At 43.0% G+C, this 26,422-nt stretch overlaps 1 protein-coding gene across 1 annotated transcript in view; it reads right to left on the reverse strand.

Moving 5' to 3' along the window:
* Positions 1-26,422, reverse strand: part of LOC100765484 (aldehyde oxidase 1) — a 62,019-nt gene that overhangs the window by 29,190 nt on the left and 6,407 nt on the right. Inside the window, 16 exon segments of the mRNA NM_001291944.1 lie at positions 1,667-1,789; positions 3,089-3,203; positions 3,515-3,684; positions 6,800-6,892; positions 8,557-8,719; positions 9,673-9,857; positions 10,763-10,872; positions 12,514-12,607; positions 12,774-12,925; positions 13,785-13,877; positions 14,544-14,688; positions 15,813-15,893; positions 17,499-17,588; positions 18,765-18,826; positions 22,060-22,183; positions 23,635-23,743. Coding sequence (NP_001278873.1) covers positions 1,667-1,789; positions 3,089-3,203; positions 3,515-3,684; positions 6,800-6,892; positions 8,557-8,719; positions 9,673-9,857; positions 10,763-10,872; positions 12,514-12,607; positions 12,774-12,925; positions 13,785-13,877; positions 14,544-14,688; positions 15,813-15,893; positions 17,499-17,588; positions 18,765-18,826; positions 22,060-22,183; positions 23,635-23,743 — 1,909 coding nt within the window.

A 26,422-nucleotide genomic window follows, 5' to 3' on the forward strand; every position in this document is an offset into this window, starting at 1 on the left:
TTTGGGCAACTCTGAACCAATTTCCCAAACACTCCATGTCAGGAAGGTGGTATTAGGACAGCCTTGTACTGAGAGTTGGGTGGAGCTCCCTGACATAGACTGGCACTGAATGACACAGGAGAGTTTGACCTCACTTCAAAATGAGAGGTGACTCTCATGCAATGCCAGTGTCTGGTGTTTTCTGCAAGCAATTAGGGGTGTGTTAGTTGAGGATGAGATAGGAAGGGGAAAGTGCTAGGCACAACTTTCATTTGGCTGTGAAGCAAAAAAGGAGAAAGTGAATATTTAGTCACTGGTAAAGATTACAAATAAAATTTCGATGAATCATTACTCAAATAATTTCTTTCAAAAGTAATTATTACTCAAAACCAAAATTTTCATGGAAAGAATATATAAAATAGCCAAGAACAGCACGAAACAAATGAAGAAAAGAAACTGAAAAGTGAAAAAGGGGGTTTGAATTTCAAACTGGCTAGAAAAACACTATAACCTTTTTAATTTTGTCTTTTTCACATGACTTTATTTTAATTTGAAAAATGCTAAGGGAAATTTCCAGAACCAAGGACCATGTTCCTAGAAATAAGGCAAGACAGGAAACACACTCAAGGTCAAGTGGAGACACTGATCTTGGCCAACTGTTTCCTCATTTTAAGATGAGCCACACAATGTGCCTGTGGCACAGGAGGCCTCTGCTGTCAAAGAAGTCACCCCACAGATCTGTTCCTGTCTGTGCTCTTCTCTCCCATTCCGAGAGAGGCAAAACTGGGCTGGTGTGGGACACACTTCAGAGAGTGGGTACCGTGTAGAGCCTGGAAGCCTTGCTTCTTTAGTTATCATTGATGCAAGGGCCATGTTGGAAGAACAAGGGAATGCATACAGGTGAATGCTATCATTTCATGGGGCAGGTCTTACAACCTCGATAACTTTTCAGCTTTTGCATGAAAATTAGGATAGAAATGCAACACTCAATTTTTTTCAGTTGCTAAAATTCCGTAGGCATCAAATGATCCACGTCTCATGGGTATTTAAGATGTGCATTACAGAATAGTAGTGTCTACAGTATGCTTTATGGGATATCTTATCAGCTCCCACTGTGTTCCTGACAAAGCACGAGACACTATGAATCAGAGCTATAGGACAGCTTGTGCTACCCCGGCTGCCCACTCAGCACTCTGACCTTTCCCCTTCCAAACCATGCTAATACCTTTGTTAGATCTCTACACCCTAGACAGCCCATTCACTTAAAAAAAATCTACCCAAGCCCCATCTCAGTTGTGACAACAGCTCTTCCATTCATGTGGTCTCAGTCATTAATCCAGAGACAGACATGGGACAGAAGTGGACAAATGAGTCTGGGTCTCAGGACATGTTTGGAGCACTAGGACAATAGGGTTCCTCTCCTTCCAAACATGAACAGAGAGCACAAGATTTCCAGCTGCCCTCTCTGAGGGTGCAGGGGAGAAAACACTGCTGTGAGTGGCACAGAAGAGAAGAAAGAGCCAGGTTCTTGGGAAATTGCTAATGCTCACCCTTGGAGCCAATGGATTCCCTGTGCTCTGGAAGCCACTGCATCAGATTTTCCTGTTCCTATGCTGAAGCACTGCAGCAGACATGCCACTCACACCTGCTCTTTGGCCCCTGAACTGCCATAGGCTTGATCTCATACCTCAATAGTTAGGATCAGAGGCTCCAAGTCTTGGTAGACAATCTTCACTCGCTTTGCAGCTTGTTTTGCGTGCGTCTCAGAATCTGCAATCACTGCACAGACAAGATGACCCACACAGTGTACCTGCAGCACAGAGAAGAGGGCACACAACACATTGGTGCCTGCCATTGACTGTGACCCTCTCTCACATTCTGAGAGACACAGATCTCTGCTTGTGTAGGGTGGATATCGGAGGACAAGTACCCTGCACAGCCTGGAACTCTTGCTTGCTTAGTTAACATTTAAAGGCTATGCCTCTGCCAGGATACAGGGTCCTGCCTCGAGAAGCTTCACCCCTGACTTCAGACATGGGAAGGCCAAGTTTTCTTCAAGGGAGAGCTAGAGCTGAGGCTGTTTGAACTTATAATGTTCTTTTGGGTAGACAGTAGACTGACATGTCTCAGATAGACAGAGAATCTGAATCCTGTCTTTGTTGTATTTCAGTAGCCTGAGATCCCATGGCCAAAGTTAATCACTTGAAACTTTCAACTGGCCTATGTTAGAACAGCTCCCCTTGTCTCCACCATCTGGGAAACAGAACATGAAATATACACATAAATCAAGTATGAGCTCTCACTTTAGGAATTACAGTAGTTAGGGAAAGGTTTACAACATGTAAATGAACTGCACACAAGGAACAAGGGCTGGGTCTCTTAGGTCTTCTCTGGAATGGAAGAAGTTTAAGGATTTTTGCTGAGTTCAATTTAAAATTCCATGGGATATATAACAGTGCAGATGAATGAATCATTGAATCAGACAGGAAGAAATAAGTTTCAGATCAAGAAACAAGGAACAAGTTCACACTTAACTCAAAACTCGCACTGTGGACACACTGGGCCTGGGGTAAAGGCTAGACAGACTTGTGGGAGAGGTTTGCAAATCACAAGAACAGTTCTCTGCTCATTTTTTCTTTCACACTTCTTGCAGCATAACATTACACCTTAATAATATAAAACATCTACATATGTATTCCTTTTTTTTTAAAGGCAGGATGACATGTATCCCAGGCTAGCCTCAGATTCATTAAGTAGCTGAGGTAGATGACCCTAAAGTTTTAATCCTTCTGCCTCCACCTACCAGGTATTGGATTTACAGGTACACACAACCACATACAGTTTACGTGGTGCTGGCAGGGATGGTTCCATGGGCTTCCTGCACACCAGGCAAGCAATCCAACAGCTGAGTCACATACACCCCCAGCCTTGAAAGCAGCTCACATAACCAATCAGTTTTACTCAAGTGGGAAATAAATAAACTTCAATTCATACCTATTAGAATATCAGTGGTTCAAAATTACTGTTCAAAGAATACTGAGTTCTTTATGCGAACAGGAGGTGTCATTGACTAGGAAAGTTGTTCAAAGAGAAAGCAAAAAGGCAATACCTCATCCGTGGCCAGGAATGTCTCTGTGTCGAAGGTGTTTGCTTCCTGAAGATGATCTGCAGTAATGATGTCCACCACGCCTGGCAGGCTGAGCGCCTCCGACAGGTCTATGGACCTAGGAAAACACAGCAGACTGCTCCTCAAGGCAGCTGCCAGGCCCTGAGACACTGAGAATGTGGCAGTTGGAAAATAAGTAGTCTGGGAGGTAATTGCTCTGACATTTATCCGCCAGGCACAGGACAAAGCTGGGGCAGAGTAAGGTGACCCGATGCAGGACATTTGTGAGGAAATCTGCGTTCCAATACCATTTCATCTCTAGAATGGGTGTCACCAAGTCTCCATCTACCTCTCCACACCACTCGTCCCCACTTACAGAGCAGAGTTAGACATCGGGGGAATCTCCTAGCTGTGGGTGAGGACACTTACACAATCTTGGCATGTGCTCTTGAACTGGTTACAAAAGTCAGGAAAAGCTCCCGGTCCACTGCAGGCATGTCGTCACAGTAGATGGCCTCACCGGTGGCATGCTTAATACCAGAAAGGTGCATGACGGGACGCCCAATTGGGTCTTGAGGAAGCTGCTTTGGGTCTACATTCTGTTTAATAAAGAACAGACATCTAACTTTTACATTTCTATAGACACAGTAGGAAGATCACATAATGTGTGTCTCCCACGAGACAGTAGCTATGTGAATTTATGCTTAAGCCAGAACACTTCTGAGTGTGAAAACTCTTACTATTTTCCCTATTCCAAAGAGCCTGGGAGAACTATTTGGTAATCACATTGGAACATGGAAGTGGGATACATTTTTATTTCCCTTAATTTTTGAACTGCAGATCCCAAATATCTCTAATGGAAACTCCGTTTGCCTAAGCACAAGGAATTCAGTCTCTCTTTCATACACAACCAAATTCACACTGGGGGATTCAGGCTTGAGCAGGGATCTGAAGCTGCCCCAACATCCACTAGCTCCACAGATCCCACCAACTGCTCTTCTTCCCTGACAGCTCCCCGCTCCCACTCCTTAGAGACCTGACTGGCAAGGAAAAGAAAAACAGATGATCAGGCATCATCAGGCATGTTTTCTCAAGTGCTGCAGAGGTAGACATTGATTTCTCTGAAAAAAATCTCCCCAAAAGTACCTAAAGTTGTATTGTATTAGGCTCTCAGCTTGACCAATATTTGAGTGAAAAATTACCCACATCTCATTTTTGTTTTTTATAGAATATTCTCAGAGATTTTCTGTTTCCATCCCAAAAAGCAAAATTCTAGGTAATGTTTAGGCTCGGACACTGAGTGAATGTGTTCACAGGGATCTCTAAGGCTCCTGGAGCTTTCTATTATTAATGCTCACACCTTTTACCATAAATAATGGAACATTTCACAACTGTGAAGAAAGCCTTCTGAAACTTTACTGTGTTAGGTCTGCCAAAGGACTGAGAAAATTCTCAAGCCTGTGACAGCCAAAGTGGAAACTGATTTATCAAAGTACCAGCCAGCTGGAACAGACTGCAGACCAATGTGCTTGACTACCTCCTTCTGCTTGCTACATGGCTAAAGACACAACAGGTAAAGTTGGATAGCCCCTCAGTCAGGTGATCTCAAGTCACATGGGAAAGTCTGGATACAGAATGTCTCCCAAAGGCTTGCTTCTCAGCTGGGTGGTGCTGAGAGAGGGTGGACCCAGAGGTTTTAGGCCATTGGGGAGCATAGCCTATCTCTTCCTTACTTGCAGTTATGAAGTTCACAGTTTGCTCTGCCATGCAATTCCCAGCTTGCCATCTATGCCTCACAAGAGTAGCTGAATGGCAAGGGTCCACCTCATCAAGGACCTGCAGTGCCAAACAACCCTCCTATGTCAATTAATGACCTTGTATTTGTGAGGGGGATGAAAGTGAATTTTCAAAGCAAGTAGGGGATTTGGGACAAGTATTTGTTGTAGGAGATGAATATGCTCTAGAAACTCAGATGCTCATGTGTGTGTGTGAGAGAGAGAGAGGGGGGAGAGGGAGGGAGGGGAGAAAGGAGGGAGGGAGAGGGAGAGGGAAAGGGAAAGGGAGAGAGAGAGAGACCAAGACCACAGGGAAAACAAAAGCAATATTTATAATCTATGTGGGAGTCACACTGTGCCCCAAACACTGTCTCAGAACCCAGCATAACAAATCAATTCAAGATCAAGCACTGAGAAGACGTTCAGTTTTCTATGGATGGTTTGAAGGTTCATCCCTTGGCTTTGGTTCCTCCCTGAAATGCAATACATTGCCAAGTGCTATAAGGGACTCCATAAGTCACAGACTATGAGTGTGGTATTTTCCAGAACACTAGGGGAAAAGGCAGCTGTTTTTAACCTTCAAAATGTTCATTTCCAAAGCAGTTTGGCATATGTAAATTTTTGAACATATTGTACCCCAAACCTCAAGGGACCTGCAACTCCAGTGTTCAATGTGCCATGGTGTAAGTTTTATAACAAATCTGTCAGCAGATCGGATGCACTGCAGCTTTAAAATCTCTTCCCATTCCTGACTTAACAAAATGCTGGGTTTAGATTCTTGACAAGAATTTCAAGGAAACACGCATTAAATCTTATCCAGTTTACCAACAGAATGGCTCCGTGTTAAATTTTTATGATGTTATGACAGAAACTCCCATTTGAAAGCTATGGGAAAGGTAGGCACACGGCTTTAATCCAAACACTGGGAGACAGAAGCAGGTCAATATCTGAGTTTGAGGCCTGCCTGGTCTACAGAGTGAGTTCCAAGACAACCAGATCTACACATGGAAATCCTGTCTCAAAAAACAAACAAATAAGGCAACAGGGAGTTCTACACTCTCTAGTAGTCAGCCTTCATCAGGAAATCTGGAAAAAAATAGCTCTTAGTACTACTGTTTAATTTCACAATGAAATGTAATCTGCAGAAAACCACATGGACAGGAAGGACTTGGAAAGGAAAGTAGCAGCTGTTGCAATATCTTGCACTGTGGTTCCATGGCCTCTGGGGGCAGAGATGTGTCCTTGTCATCTGAAATGACAAGGTCCAGCTCAGAATTAGCCTTTCGTTTGGTTCACTAGCCACAATGCCAAGGTAGGAAGCATGGAGCAACAGACAGCTTGTTTATGTCCATGGGCTAAAGCCATACTACTGAAAAAAAAAAAAAAGCCCGTCATTAAGACAAAACCAGGCATACTTCTTTACTTTTCCAGGTTTCTTTTTAGTAGGGGATTTCTAATTGGTTTGGGTTACTTCTCTTTTTCTCTTTTTAACATACGAGGGAACAAACTCAGGGCCTTGACCATACTCTACCACTGAACTGCACTTTCAACCTAGTTTGGAAGTTCTAATGAACACTGGAAGGCAACTTGTCTCCACCAGGCAAAGGCCCTGCAGTCCTGTCTTTGGTTTGTTTGTCTGTTTGTTTATTTCTTTTTCAAGACAGGGTTTCTCTGTGTAACAGCCCTGGCTGTCCTGGAACTCACTCTGTAGAAAAGGCTGGCCTTGAATTCACAGTGCTGGGGTTAAAGGTGTGTGTCACCACCACCCTGCCTGTCTTTGATTTTAAACACACACACAGACACACAGACACACACACACAGAGACACACAGACACACACACACTCACACACACACACATGCACACACCCATATGCACACACACACACACACACACACACACACACACACACACACACACACACGCAAACACACACTAACCTGGTGGGTTAATGTTCTCCAATAATGTTTTGAATGAAGATCTTCTAAAGCACTCTCATACCTGTCTGCCAGGTTAGGATAGTGACCTGGGTCCTGCAGAAGAAAATGACAGTAGACATTTAAAATCTTCCAGAATGTTCTAGGGGAGGATTCTGGTACAATTCCCAGCAAACATGTCTACTCTGAAGTCTGGAGTTGATTAAGCATTCACCCTTTCATAGCCCTGGAAATCTAATGATCACCTGACTATAGTACAGGTACATATCTTCCTACATGATGGGTTAACCACATGAAATCAGATTATCACTGACTCCCACCATCTCTGTTTCATGAGACTATTTTCCAATCACTAGCACTTCTCCAATCACTATTTTATCAACCTTGTCCACATAGACCTGCTTTCCTAAGTGTCTCGAGGGAGGGTCATATGATTCCATAAAAAACAAAACAGAAGTCAAATAAATCAGAAAAGACAAAACTCAAAGCAGGAAAAGTCAGAACCAATGACCATTATTGCAAATATCCCTAAAGTAGCCTGGTGGCATCTGCCAGGCACAGAGAAGTGTAGAGTTGACACAGCAGCTGTCACCACACAGGAGGGAGTCTTCTGAGAACAGTACAGTAGGCCATGTGCTACTTTATATGAGACATTAAACAATATTATTCATAATTATTTTAATAATTTAAAAGTTATATAATTTTATAATTAAGTAATTTTAATAGAAAGAAAGCTGACAACAGCTATGATTTTCTAAGAGAGGAAGGTAAGTGGAGGGCAGAAGTTTTCAAATTTATCAGCTGTTCACCAAAGAAATATATTATTTCATATTCATTAAGAATATCTACAATCAGCTATATTTTTTCACTTTTGGATACCTGGTAGAAAAATATCATTTATATATGATTTCAAGTCCCTTATCTCAAAAATTTGATATAAGCTATTGGTTCTTATTTATTTTCATCTATGCTGAGAAGACAACCTTAAAATATCTCCAAGTGAAGACTTCCTGTAATTATTTGTGTACTTTTAATAATTCTTTGAAAACACAGTATAATGTGTTTTGATCAAATTCCCCCCCTCTCCCCATTCTTTCCCCCTATTTAAAGTTATTGTGTTGATCTCTATACAAGACAAGCAGTCATGGTTTCTAGTATAATTTGCTTGACTGTAGCATGAGGGTAATGAGGACAATGAGGCCCAAGTTCCTCTGAAGCAGAAAATGGTTTTCAGAGAACTTTTTTTCCAGTGGTGTTGTCTCTAGGCAACAATAATGTAGCCCTGTGATAAGGGAGAGCAGGGAAAGAATGCCCATGTATCAGTTGCCTTACTAAATACTATATCACTTCTCCCCAGCATGCCTCTGAATCACTAAACATTTTTCCTGCGATGACTTGCTTCACAGTACAGCAGTGGCCGCCATCGTCTTATGGAGGGGAGTTAACCCAGACAAGAAAATCAAATGTAGGAAGGTGAGCTTCAGTAGTGGGAGAAAATACTTTCACCTCATTAACAGGTTTTGTCAGTGTTATCCAGACAGATGAGAGGTCAGAATAACTGAGTGGTGTTAAGCAAAACCCTGTGCAGGCCTGTGCCCTCCTCTCAATTCTTGCTTGAACTTACACCATCCACAGACAGCCCTGTGGAAAGCCATCAATAGGATGTGTTCCAGTTTTTCATCCATTATAGTCCACACCTCCTCGGCAGGGTTTGGGCTTCTGCTTTCGCCATCACAGTTCACACAACTAGTCCCACTTACCATCCTCTTCAAACCCTGTGACACCTCCAGGTAGAACTTGAAGAGGAAGCTGATGATGAGGGTTCTCTTGAACTCCACCTTCCCCCCAGGAGCAGAGCCTGGAAGGGTGACTTCATTCAAAACCAGCCTGCACGCTGTATCCAGCATCTCTTCATTCCAGGGCCTGTGAGAGGCAGAGGAGGAGACTCACAGGCAGTACTCATCATCTCACAGGTTCAGCTGACAGATGAGCAGGCAGCTGTAGTCTTTACAGGAGCAGGAGAGCAGGGGCTACAGCCTGGCAACCAAGTTCAGGCTGGTTGGCTTCTCTCCAAGCATCTGGACTGGGTCTCACCACATCATCACCCATCAGAAGTCCTGAACTCAGGAGTCACTCACTTGCCTCGTCTACTCCTAGGACATTTCTGTATGGCAGCACCTGCCTTAGCACTGTGTATGTTCACATACAAAACCCTTGCAGGGTCTCACAATGTAGGTTTGAATCTCTTCTTTGACAGGTAAGGAAACAGAGGTTCCATATTGTTAAATAGAATGCCTGGGTTCATGCAGTTATGGAGACTGAACTAAGACATGCACCAGGCAGTCTGACCCATTAAAGGCTTAAGACACATGTGCTGAGTCACTGCTCTCTGTTCATTTGTCTAGTAAGTTCCCAAGAAAGATTAGCTATTATTACCACAGATAAGTCAACTCGGGTAAGCAAGAGGTGGTTAAAAACCGATTAGCACATGATCTGTTTTCATCAGGGTAAAATATTCCCCCACAAAAGAATGCAAATTTACTCCAGGAAATGGGCATCTGACACTTTTCTGTCTTTATCTTTCATATATATATATATATATATATATATATAATATATATATATTAACATGTACACACACCAGACACACATACACATACATACATAGACACTTGTGTGCTTACACACAGTATGTACACAGATTATGTAAAGCTCAATTCTAAATTTGCTAAAAAGCAACATGAAAATGATTATGAAATCCTGTTGGGGTTCAAGCCATCAAAGTGTGAGATCCTAAGTGTTTTTCTTCTTTTCATTGCAGTTTCCCCAGGGCCAGGTTGTTCTGTAACCTGAAAGCTAAAGAAACAATGTCTTACCTTCCGATGAGTTTCTGGCAGGAGTTCTTAGCACCAATGGTGGTTGCACCAACACCGCCATACAAAATGGATAACTCTTTAATGATGTCACCTCCTTCTCTAAATAGGACTCTCATTCCAGAATTGACAATTGCTAGTGCATTCTGGTGGCGCTGGGCTTGTCTGAAGGCTGACACAAACTCCCACTGAAGAAAAAAGGCACAAATGGAACTCCCCTGAGAGACCACTCCTTGCAGAAGGGGTGATTTGATTTCAGCCCATCTTCTGTTATGGGCTCTATTGTGTGTCCCCTAAGTTCAGATGCTGGTATTTTAAACCCCAATACTTCAGTTCATGGGAACAAGGTGTTCAAAGCACTAAGGTGAAAGTGAAGTTACTACTTAGAGCCCTAATAAGAGCCGAAGTGGACAGAGTCATTAAAAGGACCACGAGAAAGCAGAAGATGGGCATCTATTTTCAAGGTCCTAGGACTCAAAGGAAAACATGAACACTACTGACACCCCAATATCAGAGTTCTAGTCTCAGACTTCCCAGAAAATGAACTCCATTATTTGAACTACTCCATGTGTGCTTCTTTGGGAGGGCAGCTCCCCTAAACTGTCACATTTCACAAGGCAGGCATGATTCTCCATTGTACAAATGAAAAACCTTGGACTTGGCGTGATTCATAAATTAGTTCAGGTCTTGAAGCCAGGACTCAAGCCTTGGTGCATCTGACTCCAAAATCCATGCTTTCCCCCTCCAAATTCCCCTGCTAATGTCTTTTTTAGCTTCTTTTAGGCCACAGGATCTAGGCAGACCTGTATCACTTAGGGAAGAAGTCAGAAAGAACAAAGACCGTCTTAAAAATCTGTTAAAAAGCAACTTTAGAGTTTGGGGCAGAGGAAGAGGGAGGAAGATCTCCTAGTTCTAGAAGTGGCAGGGGACTTCACAGCATGGTGACAGTGACTGTGCACAAGTCCTCTAGGGAAGAGTGACCTCTGTCACTTCCTAGAGTGAGCTTCCCGCCCTGCAAACATATGTCTGTCTGGAGCCCACTCAAGCTACTGATGCTGGGGCACTGGGAAATGAATAAGAACGCCATCCTCACCTTCCGGGAACACGGGATGGTCACTGAGACCAAGACTTCCTGAGGCTTAAGATCTGCATCAGGACACTTGCGGAGAAACTGCTCACTTAACGGGATCTGTCGTTCTCCATCTGTGGAAAAATGATACTATCTCTGGAATCTGCAGTCTCTTGAACAAAATTCCCAAACTTGGGAAAAGATTCGTGTGTGTGTGTGTGTGTGTGTGTGTGTGTGTGTGTGTGTGTGTGTGTGTATGCAAGCTTGATTGTGTCTGTGTGTCTGTGTTTGTGTGTGTGTGTGGGGGGGTCTTCTTTGACAGCATCTTACAATGTTTCTTCCAGCCTAGCCTGACTCCTTCCTTTTGTCTTATCTCCTTGCTTACAGACAAAAACACCCAGAGATTCCTAAAGAACAGGCACCTTAGCATCCTCTTCACAATAACCTAGGGCTTTCTCATGAGAGAGTAGATATTAATATCTCTTTTTATATCTAATCATGTCAATGTACAACCATTCCATTTTTTTTCTATAACCAGGAGCCCTATTATCTCGAGAGGTAAATTAAGAAAAAAAAATCCCTTCAGTGAATTTGTGTACCACTGAGTTCTATTTTACTTGGGTAGGTCCCACCCACACCAGCATGTAAGAATTTCAGTCCTACAAGGAGGTGGGTCTAGGCCCATCCCAAAGGATATGATAGACTCTGAAGTCCCCCCTACGGAAGGCCTCACCCTCCCTGGGGAGCAGAAAGGGGATAGAATAGATAGGGTGTTAGTTGGGGAGCAGGGGAGGAGGGGAGGAAGGGGAACCTGAGATTGACATGTAAAATAATCTTCTTTCTAATTTAAATTTAAAAAAAATTAATAAAAGAATTTCAGTCATTCAGTCAATGGACTGGAGGCAGGAACAGTTTATAGCCATATCAAAATCGAACAATGAAAAAATACATAAAAAAATTTTTGTGTTCATATTCTTTCATCCAACCTTACTTCTCATGACAGAAGTTTTTTCAAAGGTGTTTTACTAAAATTGAAATTCAAAATTTAGCTCATCCCCCTTAAAATTACTTAGAAGTTTAAATGCTAGGAGTTGAGGTTTCACGATGTATGTAACAGAAAGCTAGCTCACATTTTAAATAAAACATCCACATATTTGTAGAGTACCAATTATAAAAATTTCCTAAAATTATTAGAAAAACTTGAATAAGAGAATATTCTTGTACTGAATTTCAAAAATAATAGTCAACTACATAAATTCAGCATGATGTCTAAAAATATTCAGTTGGAAAAGACTGGTGGGCATGCAATGAAGATAAACAGCGTACAAGCCCAAAGCATGGATGACATGGGAGTCAAATACCCTGGTGACAGGGAGAGTGTTCCCAACAAAGGGGCTCAGTGGCTCTCAGAGCTTATTGTTTTTGCCAATGACCAGCTCACATCTGAACATTAACAACACAAGCATGTCCATGGAAGGGGAAAAAAACAATAGAATCCCAGGGTAGGTATGAATACAGCAAACACATTTGTAAGGACAGCATCATTACTCCAGGTCATAGTTAGGCACACCTGATAGATCAAGGTCTCAAGAAGAAACAGATGGAGAGACTGGTAGATAGTTTTAGGACAGACTGATCAACTCAGCCTTAGCAAGGTAAAGGAAATTAGTAATGTTATAGTGAATAGTCCTTTTCCAGACTGGACTTCCTGCCTCCCCAGAGGTGAGAGAAACAAAGGAAGCTTAATGAGTCCCCAAGAAGAAACTGCTGTTTACCTGTGGACAGTAAGTGGAGGGTGCAGTTCCCCACAGCCAGGAGGGGATTCAGATCCGAGTCCAGATGTCTGCTCACAATGTGGCCCCCTAAAGACTTTAGAAAGCAGGTACTTTCACTCTGTTACATAGTTACAAAGCACAAGCCCTAAATAGGGAAAAGGTGATGCTCCACAGAGCTGTTCTGTTGTGTGTTTAAAGAACAGATTGGAGCTGTCAGTTACAGTCACCCCAATGCCAGAGCTGACTTGCCAAATACATACAGCCATGTTCCTGATCTGGGACCCGGCCAGAGTTCTCAGGTGCTTCAGGAGGGCACGGTATGTCTGTGTCTTCTCTTCTGGGAGTTTCTGGACCACAGCAGCCAGAATGTCCTTCACCTGATCCAGGCTGAGGCCAGCACCGAGGGTCAGCCCTGAAATAAAGTCTTATGAGTATTGCTGTGTGGTCAATGACGGTCTAACACGGGAATCTTGATATTGGATCCATACTATTGTGCCTATGAGTAATGGTGGTGAGGATGGTGGTGACGGTGCTGACTGTGGTAGTGATGATGATGATCATGATGGAGATACCGGTGCTGATGGGAGTGGGTGTGGTGATGGCAGTCAGGGATGTGTGGGAGGGTTAATTAAGGTGGCATTGGTGGTAGGTCATAAAGGATAGATTTCATGAATACTGAGTTTATGCCATATTATGCTAGCTTTAAAAACTCCACATATTAAAACAATCCACAGAATATTAGTAGCCTCACTTCACAGATGGCAACACTGAGACTCAGTTCAGTCATGTCCCCAAGATCTCAGAGATCCTAGATCTCATCAGCAAGGATTGGGTTTGGGGAGCTTTGTCCTAAACCACACTACAATGACTGCGGCTTCTCACTGCCATTAAACCAAATCCCTTTGCAGGAATGAAAAAGGCTGCACTGCAGTTGCTTAATACCAGACTCTTCTCCTTCTGCTGTGCTACGGAGAGCAGCGAGCAGGCCTCCTTCATCTTCATCTTATGTTCTGCACACACGGCACAGATCCTCCTTGAATACTGAGTTCCCTGATACTGCAGATAGGAAAGTTTCCCAGTGACAACTGGACTTCTCAGACTGCATCTAGTGGAACTTGGAGAATTCTCCTTGGACTTCCTCCAGGTCCTCACCACTCTGCCTGAAGAGAATTTGAACTCTTACTAGAAATAGCTCTGCCCAGTCTGTCTGCTAGACTAAGATGTGACCTAATGAGTGCATTTCCAGGGAAACAAAGACCAGAAGAACTCACCATCACGGTCCTGGCTTATAACACACAGCTCTTCAATTCTGTCAGGAGAAATTATGATGGGGTGGAAGACACCTTTAAACTTTACTGCGGGACCTAAGGGATTGTGGGAGAGGCACAAGATTAGAATACAAGGATGTTAACTACTCTCCTAATTGGAATTATGATTAAACCCATGTCTTTGGGCATCTGAAAGTTGTTTCCTTTTATTGGGCTGTATTGCAAAACACAAGCAGAGACAGCAGCTGATTAAACTTTGCAACTTTTGGAAAATGGTAGCCCTAAAACTTGTGTGACATGGCACAATTAAATTTCACTTGGAGGTCCTGGAGGCCAAGCAAAGAGACTATGTGGGGAAGGAGAAGGCTCTGAAACTGCCTTTCAAGTAAATCACATTATAGTCACAGTCACCACCCAGAGAGGAAAGACAGAGCAGTTACAGAATGAGAGCCCCTGTGGTCCCTACAAGGAAAGCCAGAACCCTGGCAGCCTGCTGCTGACTTACCATGGGGCTGCCTTCTACTTCAGTGAGGCACAGGCTAGCCCTGCTTTTGGCTTACAATGGGGTGACCCTCTGTTCCAGTGAAGCATTGTCTGTCCCCCTGCTGGATTACCATGTGGCCGCCCTCTGTCCAATAAGGTGGGCAATTTTCTAATGCTGGAACATCTCTTGAACAATGCTGTGGTTTTCTACCTTTCTACTGACAACAAACACACATGAAGCTTGTTTCCCTCATAAGATGTCCCAGGGTGTCTGCATACCCACAGAGGTGTTGCCCATGACAATGGGGGCCTGGGGATGCTTGAATTTAACTTCCACAAGTTCCTTCAAAGTCACTGGGGAAATCCATGTCATTCTATCACCACGAAACACTCTAGTCTTGAGTTGCTGTTTCTCAGCCATTATCTATTGAAAACAACAGGGATTTGAGAGAACTTGTGACCAAATTCCCATCTTTTCACTCTATTTTTATTGAAACAGAGAAAAGAAATACGTATCTTCTAAAAACTAAATGTTGTGACCTGAAAGTTGAGCTTTAACATGAGTCAGAGTTCAAGATTAAAGTCTGGCAATAGTTTACACCTGGAAACTGAAGCTCCCATTGGCTCTCGAACACCTCACAGGAACTCATTTTGATGTTCACTAATATAGCAATCTGCTCATTTTGCCAAATCATTCTACAGAAACATGAACTTCAGCATAAGCAGAAGGGTAAAAAGTCTACTTTGAAAGGCATTGACTGACCTTTAACATACATCACCAGCTGTGTTTACATTCTCCAACCCTCATGGCAGCTCTACCCTCCCTTCTCCATCTCTTCCTTGGCCCACACTTTCTGGACTCTGAGGTGAGGATGACGGGTAAGTGTTGCCTATTTGCCCATCAGTTTGTCCTCTATAAAATTTTATTAATTCTTTGAGAATTTTATATATGAATATAATTTACATTTGTTATATTCCTTCCCCTAAATCCTCCAAGATTAACCTTCCATTCTCCCAACTTTATGTCCCCCTTTCTTCCCTCCAAGGCCTACTGAATACAATTTGTGCTCTCCATATACTCATGCATATGAGGCCATCGCCTGGGTCATGGTCATCCTACAAAGAGTCATAACTTTGCCAGAAACTGACTCTCCCTCTCCAGCAGCCTTTCACTGTATCAGGTAAGGGTGCGGGTTCATGTACCTCTCATCTCTGCATGCTAAATGTTGATGGGTTTGAGCTTGTGCAGGCCCTGAATTCATGAGTGCAGCGACCATGCCATGTGTATAGGACACTCTTTCCTCTCCCCTTTCTCAGTGGTGCCTAAGTCTTGGGGGGCTGTAATGTAGATGTCCCATTCATGCTGAGCTGAGTACCCCCACAGGTAATTATTCTCTACTTGACAAGCTGAGAACATCTGCATTAACCACTGTCTGCTGCACATGACATGTCCCTGATAAGGTCTGACAGCCACACCATCAGCTTTTGAAAAGGTCACTCCTGCCATTTGAACCTGAACTCTTCTAGGTGAGCAATGGCCCTTCTTACCATCAGCTCTGGGGGAAATATCAGCTCCTGGGTTGGGTCCAGTGGCAGAAACTCCTCTTCTGAGAAGAGTTCTGGACTTGTCTTTAAAAAGAGAAAATGACAGAAGTTAACAGTAGTTCCCCTATTCTCAGGGAACGTATAAGCATGTTGGTACCCAAAACTATAGGCAGTTTTAACACACATTACATTTTCTTTATTCATTCTTAATGCAAATCTTCACAGCATACTCAAGTACTAAACATACATTTTCCCTGAAAAAAAAAAAGTGTCCTGTAACTACTCATAGACGTGTCTGAACTATAGCATCACTAAACTTGTGCTTGGTGTCATTATGGAGTACAGTAATGTTTATGTGAACAATGTACTGCAATACTGTGATAGTCAGTCTGATACCCATGACAATTAATTAGTGACAGATGGGCAGGTAATGTATACAGTATGGATACATTGGACAAAGGGGTGATCCACATTCCAAGTGATACTGGGGCGAGCATACTGAGAGTTCCTCATACTATTCATAATGGCATGAGTATTGAAAAATAAGTTATTTCTAAAATTTCCCACTTAATATTTTCAGGCTCTGGTTGAGCACAGGTCACTCAGATTGCAGGAAGGTAAACTGTAGACAATGGGTGACTACAATATTACTGTCAAGGACCTCTACATTAAATTATTTATGGAATGAGACTAGAGGAAGGTGGTCAGACAATCCAGGTAGGTAGCACATGCCTATAATCACAGGACTAGAGAGATAGAGGCAGGAACAGCAGGAATTCAAGGCCAGGCTTGGTTATATGATAAGTCTGAGGACAGAATGAGCTCCATAAGACCTCCTCTCCCCAACAGCAGAAGGCAGACAGACAAGCAGAAAACAAAAAGGAGCCGATCAGCCATGCTCCTAGCTGCCAGTCAAGGGATCTGATGCAGACCTGACCTCTAATAACTTGCAGATGCCAGCGTGCCTCTGCACTCATCAGGTCCCTACACAATTCCCTTAGAGTCTGGGGACAGTAGTGGAGATGAACAGGAGCAACCGGACACAGAGAAATCAAAAGTTTGAGTTGCCACCTCTCTGTCTTTGTTCTTTCATCTGTCTCCATTTTGCTACTGGCCACTGAAAACACTGTTTAAAAACTGAGAGGCCCTAGAGATCAATTCTCTCCTGCAGATAGTAGAGATTGGATAGGGCTGATGTGTGCAATGAGGGACAAAGTGGCTATGACAGACTTATAAAATACATTCTTTGCCTTCAATTGTTACACTAATTGCATCTATTTGTAGGACAGAGTGACACTGCAGTACACATACATGATAAGATCATGTCATTTTTTAGCATCTAGTATCTCAAACATGAGTTGTTTCATTGTGTGGAGATTGTTAAAGATTCTATTAGTTATTCTGAAATAGTCAACTATAGTCAAACACAATCACACCACTGTGCTACAGAGTGATTAGAAGCCACTCCTCTCACCCAGCTGTACCACAGTACCTGTTCACCCTCTTTTCTCCACCCCAATTTCCTCCTGGGCTGAATTTGTGGAACACATAGAGACAGTGAGAATGGGAGAGAGAACATGTTGACACAGTCAAAGTCATCAACTCAGACAGCCACTGATTCTTCCAAAGACTAAGTCAGTAGCTGCTCAGGTCTTCAACAACGTCATAACAGCTTTGCCATTCACTGACCTCATCACCTTCTGGTAATTCTGCCAATCCATTTATTCCTTGATTTAAACAGCACACCCCATTTTCTCTACTCTGACAGCACCCAGAAGCCTAATGGAGAAAAACAAAGAAAGCCCATCAGAATTCCATGGGGACTCTGTTTTTAACTGGGTGCCTACAGGTGAAGCTGTAGAACCAATATTGTATGGCACTGTAAAAAGTAAACACTTATATTCCAATATGTCCAAGCTAACTCTAATAAAAACAAGTTTACAAGAAACTCTGAATGACAGTGATTATTTAGTAAACCTTATAAAGGTCTTACTAGGTAATCCTGTCATGTAGCAATAAACATTAACCACATTAATTATTCACACTAACAATATTTTAAATAACACTAATAGCAGTAAGAAGAATTAACACCTTGCTCTGATCTTATCTATGAGGCATTGATTCCATAGTTCACCTTGCAGAAGCGATCCTCTGGTGGTGGGGGAGGACCCACCATGACTGAATATGCATTAAAATTCCACAGAGCATTTCCTTTATATAATAGTTTAAAAACAAAGATAAAAGCAAAGACTTTCATAGGCTTTTGTTAGTTCTAATAATATTAGTGATTGAGTATCTTACAATTAGAATATAGTAACCCTGTCCTGATGATGGACAGCCTCCATTGTCAATTAGTCAGTCCATTAAAAAGCATGGGCCGGGCAGTGGTGGTGCATGATTTTAATCCCAGAACTGGGGAAGCAGAGTAGGGGGATCTCTGTGAGTTCAAGGCCAGCCTGGTCTACAGAGTGAGTGTCAAGACAGGCTCCAAAAAGAGAAGCCCTGTCTCAAAAAAAGAAAAAAAAAAAAAAAAACAAAACCAAAAACAAACAAACAAACAAAAAACATTAAAAAGCATAGAATGGTACAGGGACAACTAGACCATACTGTGACCAGTGTTATGCTGTGTCAATCACAGACACAGATCATGTTTGCAGAAGGCTATGGGCACTCAGTCAGGGTCCCTAACTTAGGCAAACAGGTCATGAGCAACTTATTGGAAGGAATGATTTAAGGCCGATGACGAACTGATGAATGCTCACAGTTTGACTACCCAGGCAAGGAGGGTCAGCCTCCTGCCCAAGATGAAATTAACACAGGAATTGTAGACCTTGAGATGAGAAGTGATCCTGTATTAGTAAAAATGACCACTGCTATAAACACAATGAGCCACTCCTACACTGTTTTGTTTCATTGGGGGGAACTGCCCTTGACCATGTACTCTTTTCTACTTACTTTACAGAAGGTCTTGCATGCGTCGATTATGGGCCTGTATCCAGTGCAGCGACACAGATTTCCTGAAGAAGACAGAGCCAGTCTTGTTACTCAAATGCCCCAGACAGAGGCATGGGGCCCAAGTGAATGACTGCTGAAGGACCCCATCTTAGAAGAAAACTCTTTGGTGTCTTAACTCTGAAATCTTGTGTTTGAAATTTCATTTGTGCATCAACATCTTGGGATAGTTAGTCAAGAGGCCTGCAGTATATTTTAACATCTCAACGATTTGCACTTATTTTATACCCTCCTCTTGAGACAGATGGTTAAATGACACAATTTAAAGACAAAACTTGTTCTGCAGTTACAATCGAGAGCTAAACTTAAAACAATAGCCACATTACGGAGACGCTACTGCACATGCATGTCTAACCAACTGTTTAGTGATTGATGTATCTGGAGATAGTGTGCACCAGAATAGCCATCCCCAAAGTCATTACAGTGAGTGGACCTACCGCTCTGTGTCCTTGTGCCATTTATGTACTTGACCTTCAACTAGAAAGAAGGCATTTGACAGAAGACCTACCCACTGGCAACTGTTTAGATAGCTGTGGTAACCAAGTTGCATTTATTGGACTTGCTCATTGTGCATAACAAATTTTGTAACCTTTCATTGATAATTCCTCATTTTCTCCTTCTCCTACCTCAGGTAGTCATTAGATCACTATTTTATTCTCTGCTTCTAATTTACTATTTCAGGTTCTTTGTATAATACAGTGTTTGCTCTTCTGGGTCTGGCTTGTTTCTCTTAGCATCGTGTGCTATGATCCATGCATGGTGTTATAAAGAGGAAGGATTTTCTTCTTTTTTTAAAGGAAGGTTCCTCTCATTATTAATACTTACTGTGGCAGCTATCAGACTTTGACAGAGGCAAAGCAAAGTAAGAAGGAGAGACAGAGAGTGAAGTTTCAGCTGATTAAAGTTGTTCTGTAACAGTAAAGAAGGGTGGAAAATGGGTCCTTTCTGAACCTGGGAGGCAATCAGGCACACAAGTTATTAACAATAAATGGTTCGGCCAGTGTTTCTCTCACAATGGCTCTGTGTCCTTACTCCGTCCCCACTATGAGGTCATGTTTTATTTGTGTGTGTGGTCTATGTACACATCTGCTGGTGTGTGTACAAGTGTGTGTGAGTACATGTGGAGAGCACAGAGGTTGACACTGGCTGTCTTGTTCAATTGCTCTCCATGTACTTTTGAGACAGAGTCTCTCAGTGAATCTAGAACTCATCAGTTCTACTAAGTTGGCTGGAAAATGAGCTCTAGGGGTTCTCCTGTCCAGTGCAGTGGTTACACACCATCACTCCCAGATTTTTATGTGGGTGGCAGTGGTCAAAACTCAGGTCCTCATGCCAGACACTGACTGACCAAGCCAGTTTCCCCTGATTCTGAGTTTATTTTAGAAACAGCACCAGAGCAAGTTCTCTGGTGGCAGGTTTCCTCAAATCTTCATTATTCATACATTTCCTACAAATTTTTTTTGTTGTTGTTTTTCAAGACAGTGTTTCTCTGTGTATCCCTGGCCATCCTGGAACTCATTTGTAGATCAGGCTGGCCTCAATTTCACAGAGACCCACAAGCCTCTGCTTCCAGAGTGCTGGAATTAAAAGTGTACACTACCACCCCCCAGGTCCCACATGCCTGAAGCATCCTAAACAGCCATAAAGCAACAATGCAAGCTCCAGGAAATCAGGCAGGAGCCAATTTAGTTGCTAGGTCAGACCTCTCTGCCAGTGTTCACTCCTAGTGTCCCTGGAACATGCTATAAAGGGAGTAAACATGCAGGCTTTAGGCTCATGTTTCCTAAGCAGAGAAATAAGAGGTGGGAGACAAAGACAAATAGAGCTGGGAAGCATTCACTAGGCAGAGAATCTGAGAAATCTGAGAAGCTAGTAACGTTTAAAATATGTTCAGAATCTTTTTGATGAACACACACACACACACACACACACACACACACACACACACGCAAGCATGCAACACACAGGTGTGTGCTCGTGCAAGAGAGGGATGTCATTAAAATAAGCATCACTAACAGATTTCAGTCCGACTACAGCTGTACTCAGCAACACCCCTCTGACCAGTGCTCTGTGGTGGTGAGCACATCTGTCACAGGACATAGAAGCTGCTTTTGCTAAAGAATCTTTTGTTGACTCCAGCATTGGGTGTATGGGAAATGAGAGTAACTAAACTCCACATGACAATGCCACCTCTGCTTTTATTTCCAAATGTCTCCACCTCACACTCTAGTGAGAGTTCAGGTCAACTCTGCATAGAGCCCTGAAATCCATTAGACTGTTCATCCAAAGCCACTGTTCCTCTCTCATCAAGGCAGAACACACAGAGATAATTAAGGTGTTTTTAAGAATTACAGGGACAGTGCCAGAGCCCATGGAGCGGTACCCAGAAGCCTTATGTTACTATCCTATAACTCCCAAGAACAGCAGAGCCCTGCAGACAGATTACCCAGCATGAGCCTGCCCGATTAAGAAGCAACCATCTCCTGAGTCTGAATCCCGGGGTCACAGGCTTGACAGATAAACCTCCAGTGACATCAGTGGAGATGGCCGCTGAGCAACAGCAACTTCCTTGACAGCACAGGGGGAGCAACACCAAGGCACAGCTGTGCAGTCCCCTGCCTCTTGCTTTTGCACTGTGCCCTCCGTTTAAACCCAAGGCTCTCATGTCAGTGTCCCGAAGACAGGGTCATGAGACATTCAATCTCCCTTCTTTTCCCGGTATAATACCATTGAAAATGTAATTGTTTTCCTTATCACTTTTCCAATGGATCTCGAGAATGAGGGCTGGAACCTGGTTTGCTGGGGTTCCCCAGAGTCAGGCCTCTTGCCTAGGACTCCAGCAACACACTCAGCCAAAAGGAAACAGGGTTAAAGTGCAGCATTCAGTCATGACATGTCTTTCCCAGGGTGGGTGAATAACCCAGCCATCTGATGATTGTGGAAAGCAAGTAAACAATACGGAAAGAAAGTAAGAGCCTCAAGAAACCCATCTGTCAAACACAATGTGTAGATCTGTTTGCAGACTGACTGCAAGACACCAACGCTTCTGCATACAGGAGGGACAATTTCTAATACCCCCTTCTAAATCTCCAATGCTCCATCTACGAAACAAGATGATAATGCTAACTATTTTATAAATGTATTTAAATGAATTTCAAAATAGCATTCAATTCAGCACGTGACATGGTAGGTATCTAGTTACTTCTGTCATCATGACTTAAAAATAAGAAATACTCACCACCAAGGGCGTCCGTTAACTGATCGAGCGTAGGCTCTGGGTGGTTCCTGAGCAGTGTATACATGGACATCACCATCCCAGGAGTACAGAATCCACACTGTGTGCCATGACACTTGGCAATCCTCTCCTGGAAGCACAGGGTTAGAAATGCAGACCCAGTACTCTCCTCCAGGTCAACAAAACCAGAGCAGCGTCCCCAGGACATTCTTGTGCTCACTGAACTTGGAGAGGAGGCCCCCAAAGCCCACATCTCAGGTGGCTTCCCTTGGGCTGGCCACTCTGACTGTTGAGCCCCATAAGCTTCTTGACTTGACTTCAGACAGTGACTCGGAGGATGAATGGTCAGGGAGTTTATCAAGTCCACCCCAGTAGCACGCCAGGTAAACAGAATTTTAGAATGTCAGGTGAGGTAACTGTGTGTCTTTTAAAGACTCCTCAGCATGCAGTGAGGGTGTGAACCACTGCAGTAGAGAAAGTCCTTGGGGAAAATGACCAAATTATATCCAAGTTGGAAAAACCTGAAAAAAGCATGCTTGAGCACACACACTTGGACATGAACATGGGCATGCCCCCCATGAGCCTTTCCATCTTCCCACAGATGTGATAATGCTCTAGCATGTAGGAGTTTGCAAAGCACTTGAACACAGGATCCAATGAAGAAATAAACATTGCCTTTATTTCCTCCGTACTTTTTCCATCCCCATCGTTTTCACTTTGGGGTCTGACTTTAAAGTGACAAGGACATGCTGGTGCTGTCTCCCAGAGCATTGCATGGAGCTGTCTCCCAAAGCATTGCATCAATGAAACTCACTGTGAGAATAAAATCTAAAGGGTCCCTTTGCCTGCATGAAGTCAAGTCTCACAGGCTGTCCAGGCAGCATCCTCCTCCTTTAGCTTAATGGGGTTTGAGAACATTAAACCCAAGATTTTATCACATCTACAGAAGGTGGATTTAGGCTATTTCCTATGTGGCTCCTACCTCTTCCCTCTTGTGTCCACTCCACATACATGGCCCTCAATAACTGGGTCCAGACAAGGAGCAATGATACTTTTGGGGTGGGTGGTCATGTACACTGATGTAACTTGTCTAGGTCTGAGCAACAGCCCTCTGCAGGGCATCACTCTAAGAAAAGCTGCAGACCCACAGACAGAGTCTGTACTCTGTCAAGTCCAATCCAACACATCTTTTGGTATTGGAGGGGACTGATACTTTTAATTCAGGCTTTAAATCTAGTTATCTTTCACTTTCCAACAACAAACCAAAAACTGTATGCATCAATGCACATGGTGGTGTTTCTTTCTTATTTGGAAGACACAAGATGGAGAGGTCCCTCTGATTGGAACACAGAGGAAACAAAGCTGGCCGTGTCGGCATTTCCCAAAGAAAGGGGCCTCTTCTAGTCTTCCAAAACTGTCTTCCCAAGAAGTCAGTCACTCATATATCCCAGCATCCCAGCTTTAGTCTCAGCACCACTGCCTGTCATCTGCTCTCAGTGACCACGCAGCAGGGCCCAGACTTGCTACTCTTGAGTCTTTGGGACCCAGAGTCCCTTTGGGGGAGCAGTGCACCCTCACCTGAACAGGGTGAAGTCTGGTCGTGGTGCTGCCTATGCCTTCTACCGTGGTGACAGCTGTACCATACAGAGAGCAGATGGGGGTCAGACAGGCATTGACTGGATGATGCCTTTAGAATGCAAAAGAGAAGCACAGGTGACAAATTACATGACATCCAGTGGAAAGGGGACAGAGCACCCCTGGGCACCTCCCATAAGCAGGTCAGGAGTGATGTCCCAGGTTCTGAATCTGTGTTTCATTCTCAGAACAAACTCATTTTTCAGAACCAGATCTGAGGATCAGAGTGATTTATTCAGGGTCACAGCTGGAGTGCCAGTGGCAGAATTAAAATTAGACCTCATAATTCCAATTCTTGAAAGCATCAACCAACTTAATCATTTCCCTTTCAGACTGGGGCTGACACTCTCTAATTGCCTGAAGCTGCTTTCATCCTGCAGGTGCAGCTGGGCCAAGGCTGGTTGGGCAATGAAGTGAGTGTGGTGTGGCTTGCTCTTCAGAGGAAGAGCTAGTGTCAGGTGAAGAGCTATTCCACCCTCAGGACCACTGCCAAAAATGCCCAATTCCAACAACACCGAAAATGCTCTCCTTTCCTGACCACAAACACAGATGGGATCCATACAAGAGGCAAATGTTCACAGCCCATCATAATCAGCAAAGGTTTGAACTTAACATTGAGAAGCACCATTTAATCAAATAAAATTGCAAATGTTCTCAAATATTAGAATGTCTATTATCAATAAAGTCTTCGGTTAATAGGATTCCCACCACTCATGAGTGTAAATCACTCTCAGAGTTCTTCTGGAAGACAGTGCATTTGGAAGTCAAAAAATAACTTTAAAGTGCACATGCTCTTTAATTCCTCATGCACACCTCTGTAGAAGTATCATAAGTAGATGGTCATGGATGTAAGCATCGTCTATAAAACGGTTTATTGATATAAAGCCTTAAAAAGAATTCCCCCAGAGCAGAAATGGTATTGGATAGGTAGGGTTTTTTGGGGGGGTTGGCAGGGGAGGAGGGGAGGGAGAGGGAACTGGGATTGACATGTAAAACAATCTTGTTTCTAATTTAAATAAAAAATGGAGAAAAAAAGAATCCCCTATTGTGGGTTTGTTTTGCTGCTTCAAAATGACCTAACACACAAACCTATTAAATTGTGTTCATTTCTTGAAAGGGATTCATTAAAATTTTTAAAAATTGCATGTTTATGCAACATGTGAAATTTTCTTCCATACTATAAGAACAAAAGACTGAAAAGATATCACTTAATTATAAGCAAACATAAATACTGGGTGACTAACTACATGCCAGGCAGAGCTGCAGGTGTTGGGGTTCACCAGTGAACAGAGACAGATCAATCTCAGCAGAGTGTGTGTTCTAGTTGAGGAAGACAGACAAGTCTCCAGTGCACAAAGACAGTGAGAAGTGTCTTTGTGAGAATAAATGAATGGGGGAGAAGGGAATGAATGAATGGAGGGGACTGTGAATAAATGAATGGAGGTGAAGAGAATGAATGAATGAATGAATGAATGGAGGTGAAGAGAATGAATGAATGGAGGGAATCGTGAGTTAATGAATGGAGGAGATGTGAATAAATGAATGGAGGTGAAGAGAATGAATGAATGAATGGAGGTGAAGAATATGAATGAATGGAGGGGACTGTGAATGAATGAATGCAGGGGAAGGGCATTGTCTGTGTGGGTAATTAGGGAGGAGCGAGCATAATAATGCTTCCTCTAAAATCTGTGTGATTTGAAGGAGTTCTGCATGAACGGCACAAGGACAGCATATGCTTGGGCCCTGAAGTGTGGAACTCAGATGTCTACAAAGAGAAGGAGACAGAGGAAAAGTCAGTGAGGATGAAGCACAGTGAAAGGGGGAGAACGAAGCTACCCAAGCGTGCGCCAGGCAGATTCCAGGGAGCAAGTGACAGGGCTTCCTAGTGAAGGTGAGTTTGAACACTGGGCTAAATTTGCCCAACCACAGAGTTTAGATGTAATAAACAGTAAGACTGTCTTGAATTAAAACAGAAATAAGCCAGAAAAATCTCTAAAAGCATATTTAAAGATTCATCTCCTCGAAGGGAAGAAAAGGAAGGATGCAGAGGTCATGAGGAAGCAGAAATTGTGAGTCAGGTGTAGATTAGAAGAAAGGACATATGATAGGTAGGATTTTAGTTGGGGGTGGTAGAGGAGGAAGGGAGGGAGAAGGGAACTGGGATCATCATGTAATTCAATCTTGTTTGTAATTCAAATATATAAAAAATAAAAAACAAAAAACAAAACAAAACAACAACAAAAAAAAAAGATCCATCTCCTCAAAAGCCGTTGGCTGGCAATTAATGGCGGCTGGAGGAAGGTGAGTCAGTTTTCTTGAGGGTGTGGCATGTGCAGGTCAGCCAAGGTCAGGTGGATGCCACACCCGTGAGTACATGAGTTGTACAAACTGGACTCAGCGGGTTATAAAGAAAAAGACATGACTTGGGAGTGGGGTGCAGCAGGAGGAATTAGAGGGAGAAAAGAGGAAATACAATGAAAATAAATTGTATACATGTATGAAATTCTTAAGAAATTAAAACATTATATATACATATGTTTAAAACATTTTATGTATATAAATTAGGTATATACATACATATCATCTCATATGGAGCACATGAGAAGCATAAAAACACTACATTCTACTAAGTGTCAATTCTTAATAAGAGAGAAGACACATGAACAGTTTGTTCTCATCCCTAAGATTCAGTTGTTGAGTTTCTGAAATGTAAGAAAATGAAGAGTCTGCC

This window comes from Cricetulus griseus, chromosome 2, assembly GCF_003668045.3.
Source record: "Cricetulus griseus strain 17A/GY chromosome 2, alternate assembly CriGri-PICRH-1.0, whole genome shotgun sequence".
NCBI classification, from domain to species: domain Eukaryota; kingdom Metazoa; phylum Chordata; class Mammalia; order Rodentia; family Cricetidae; genus Cricetulus; species Cricetulus griseus.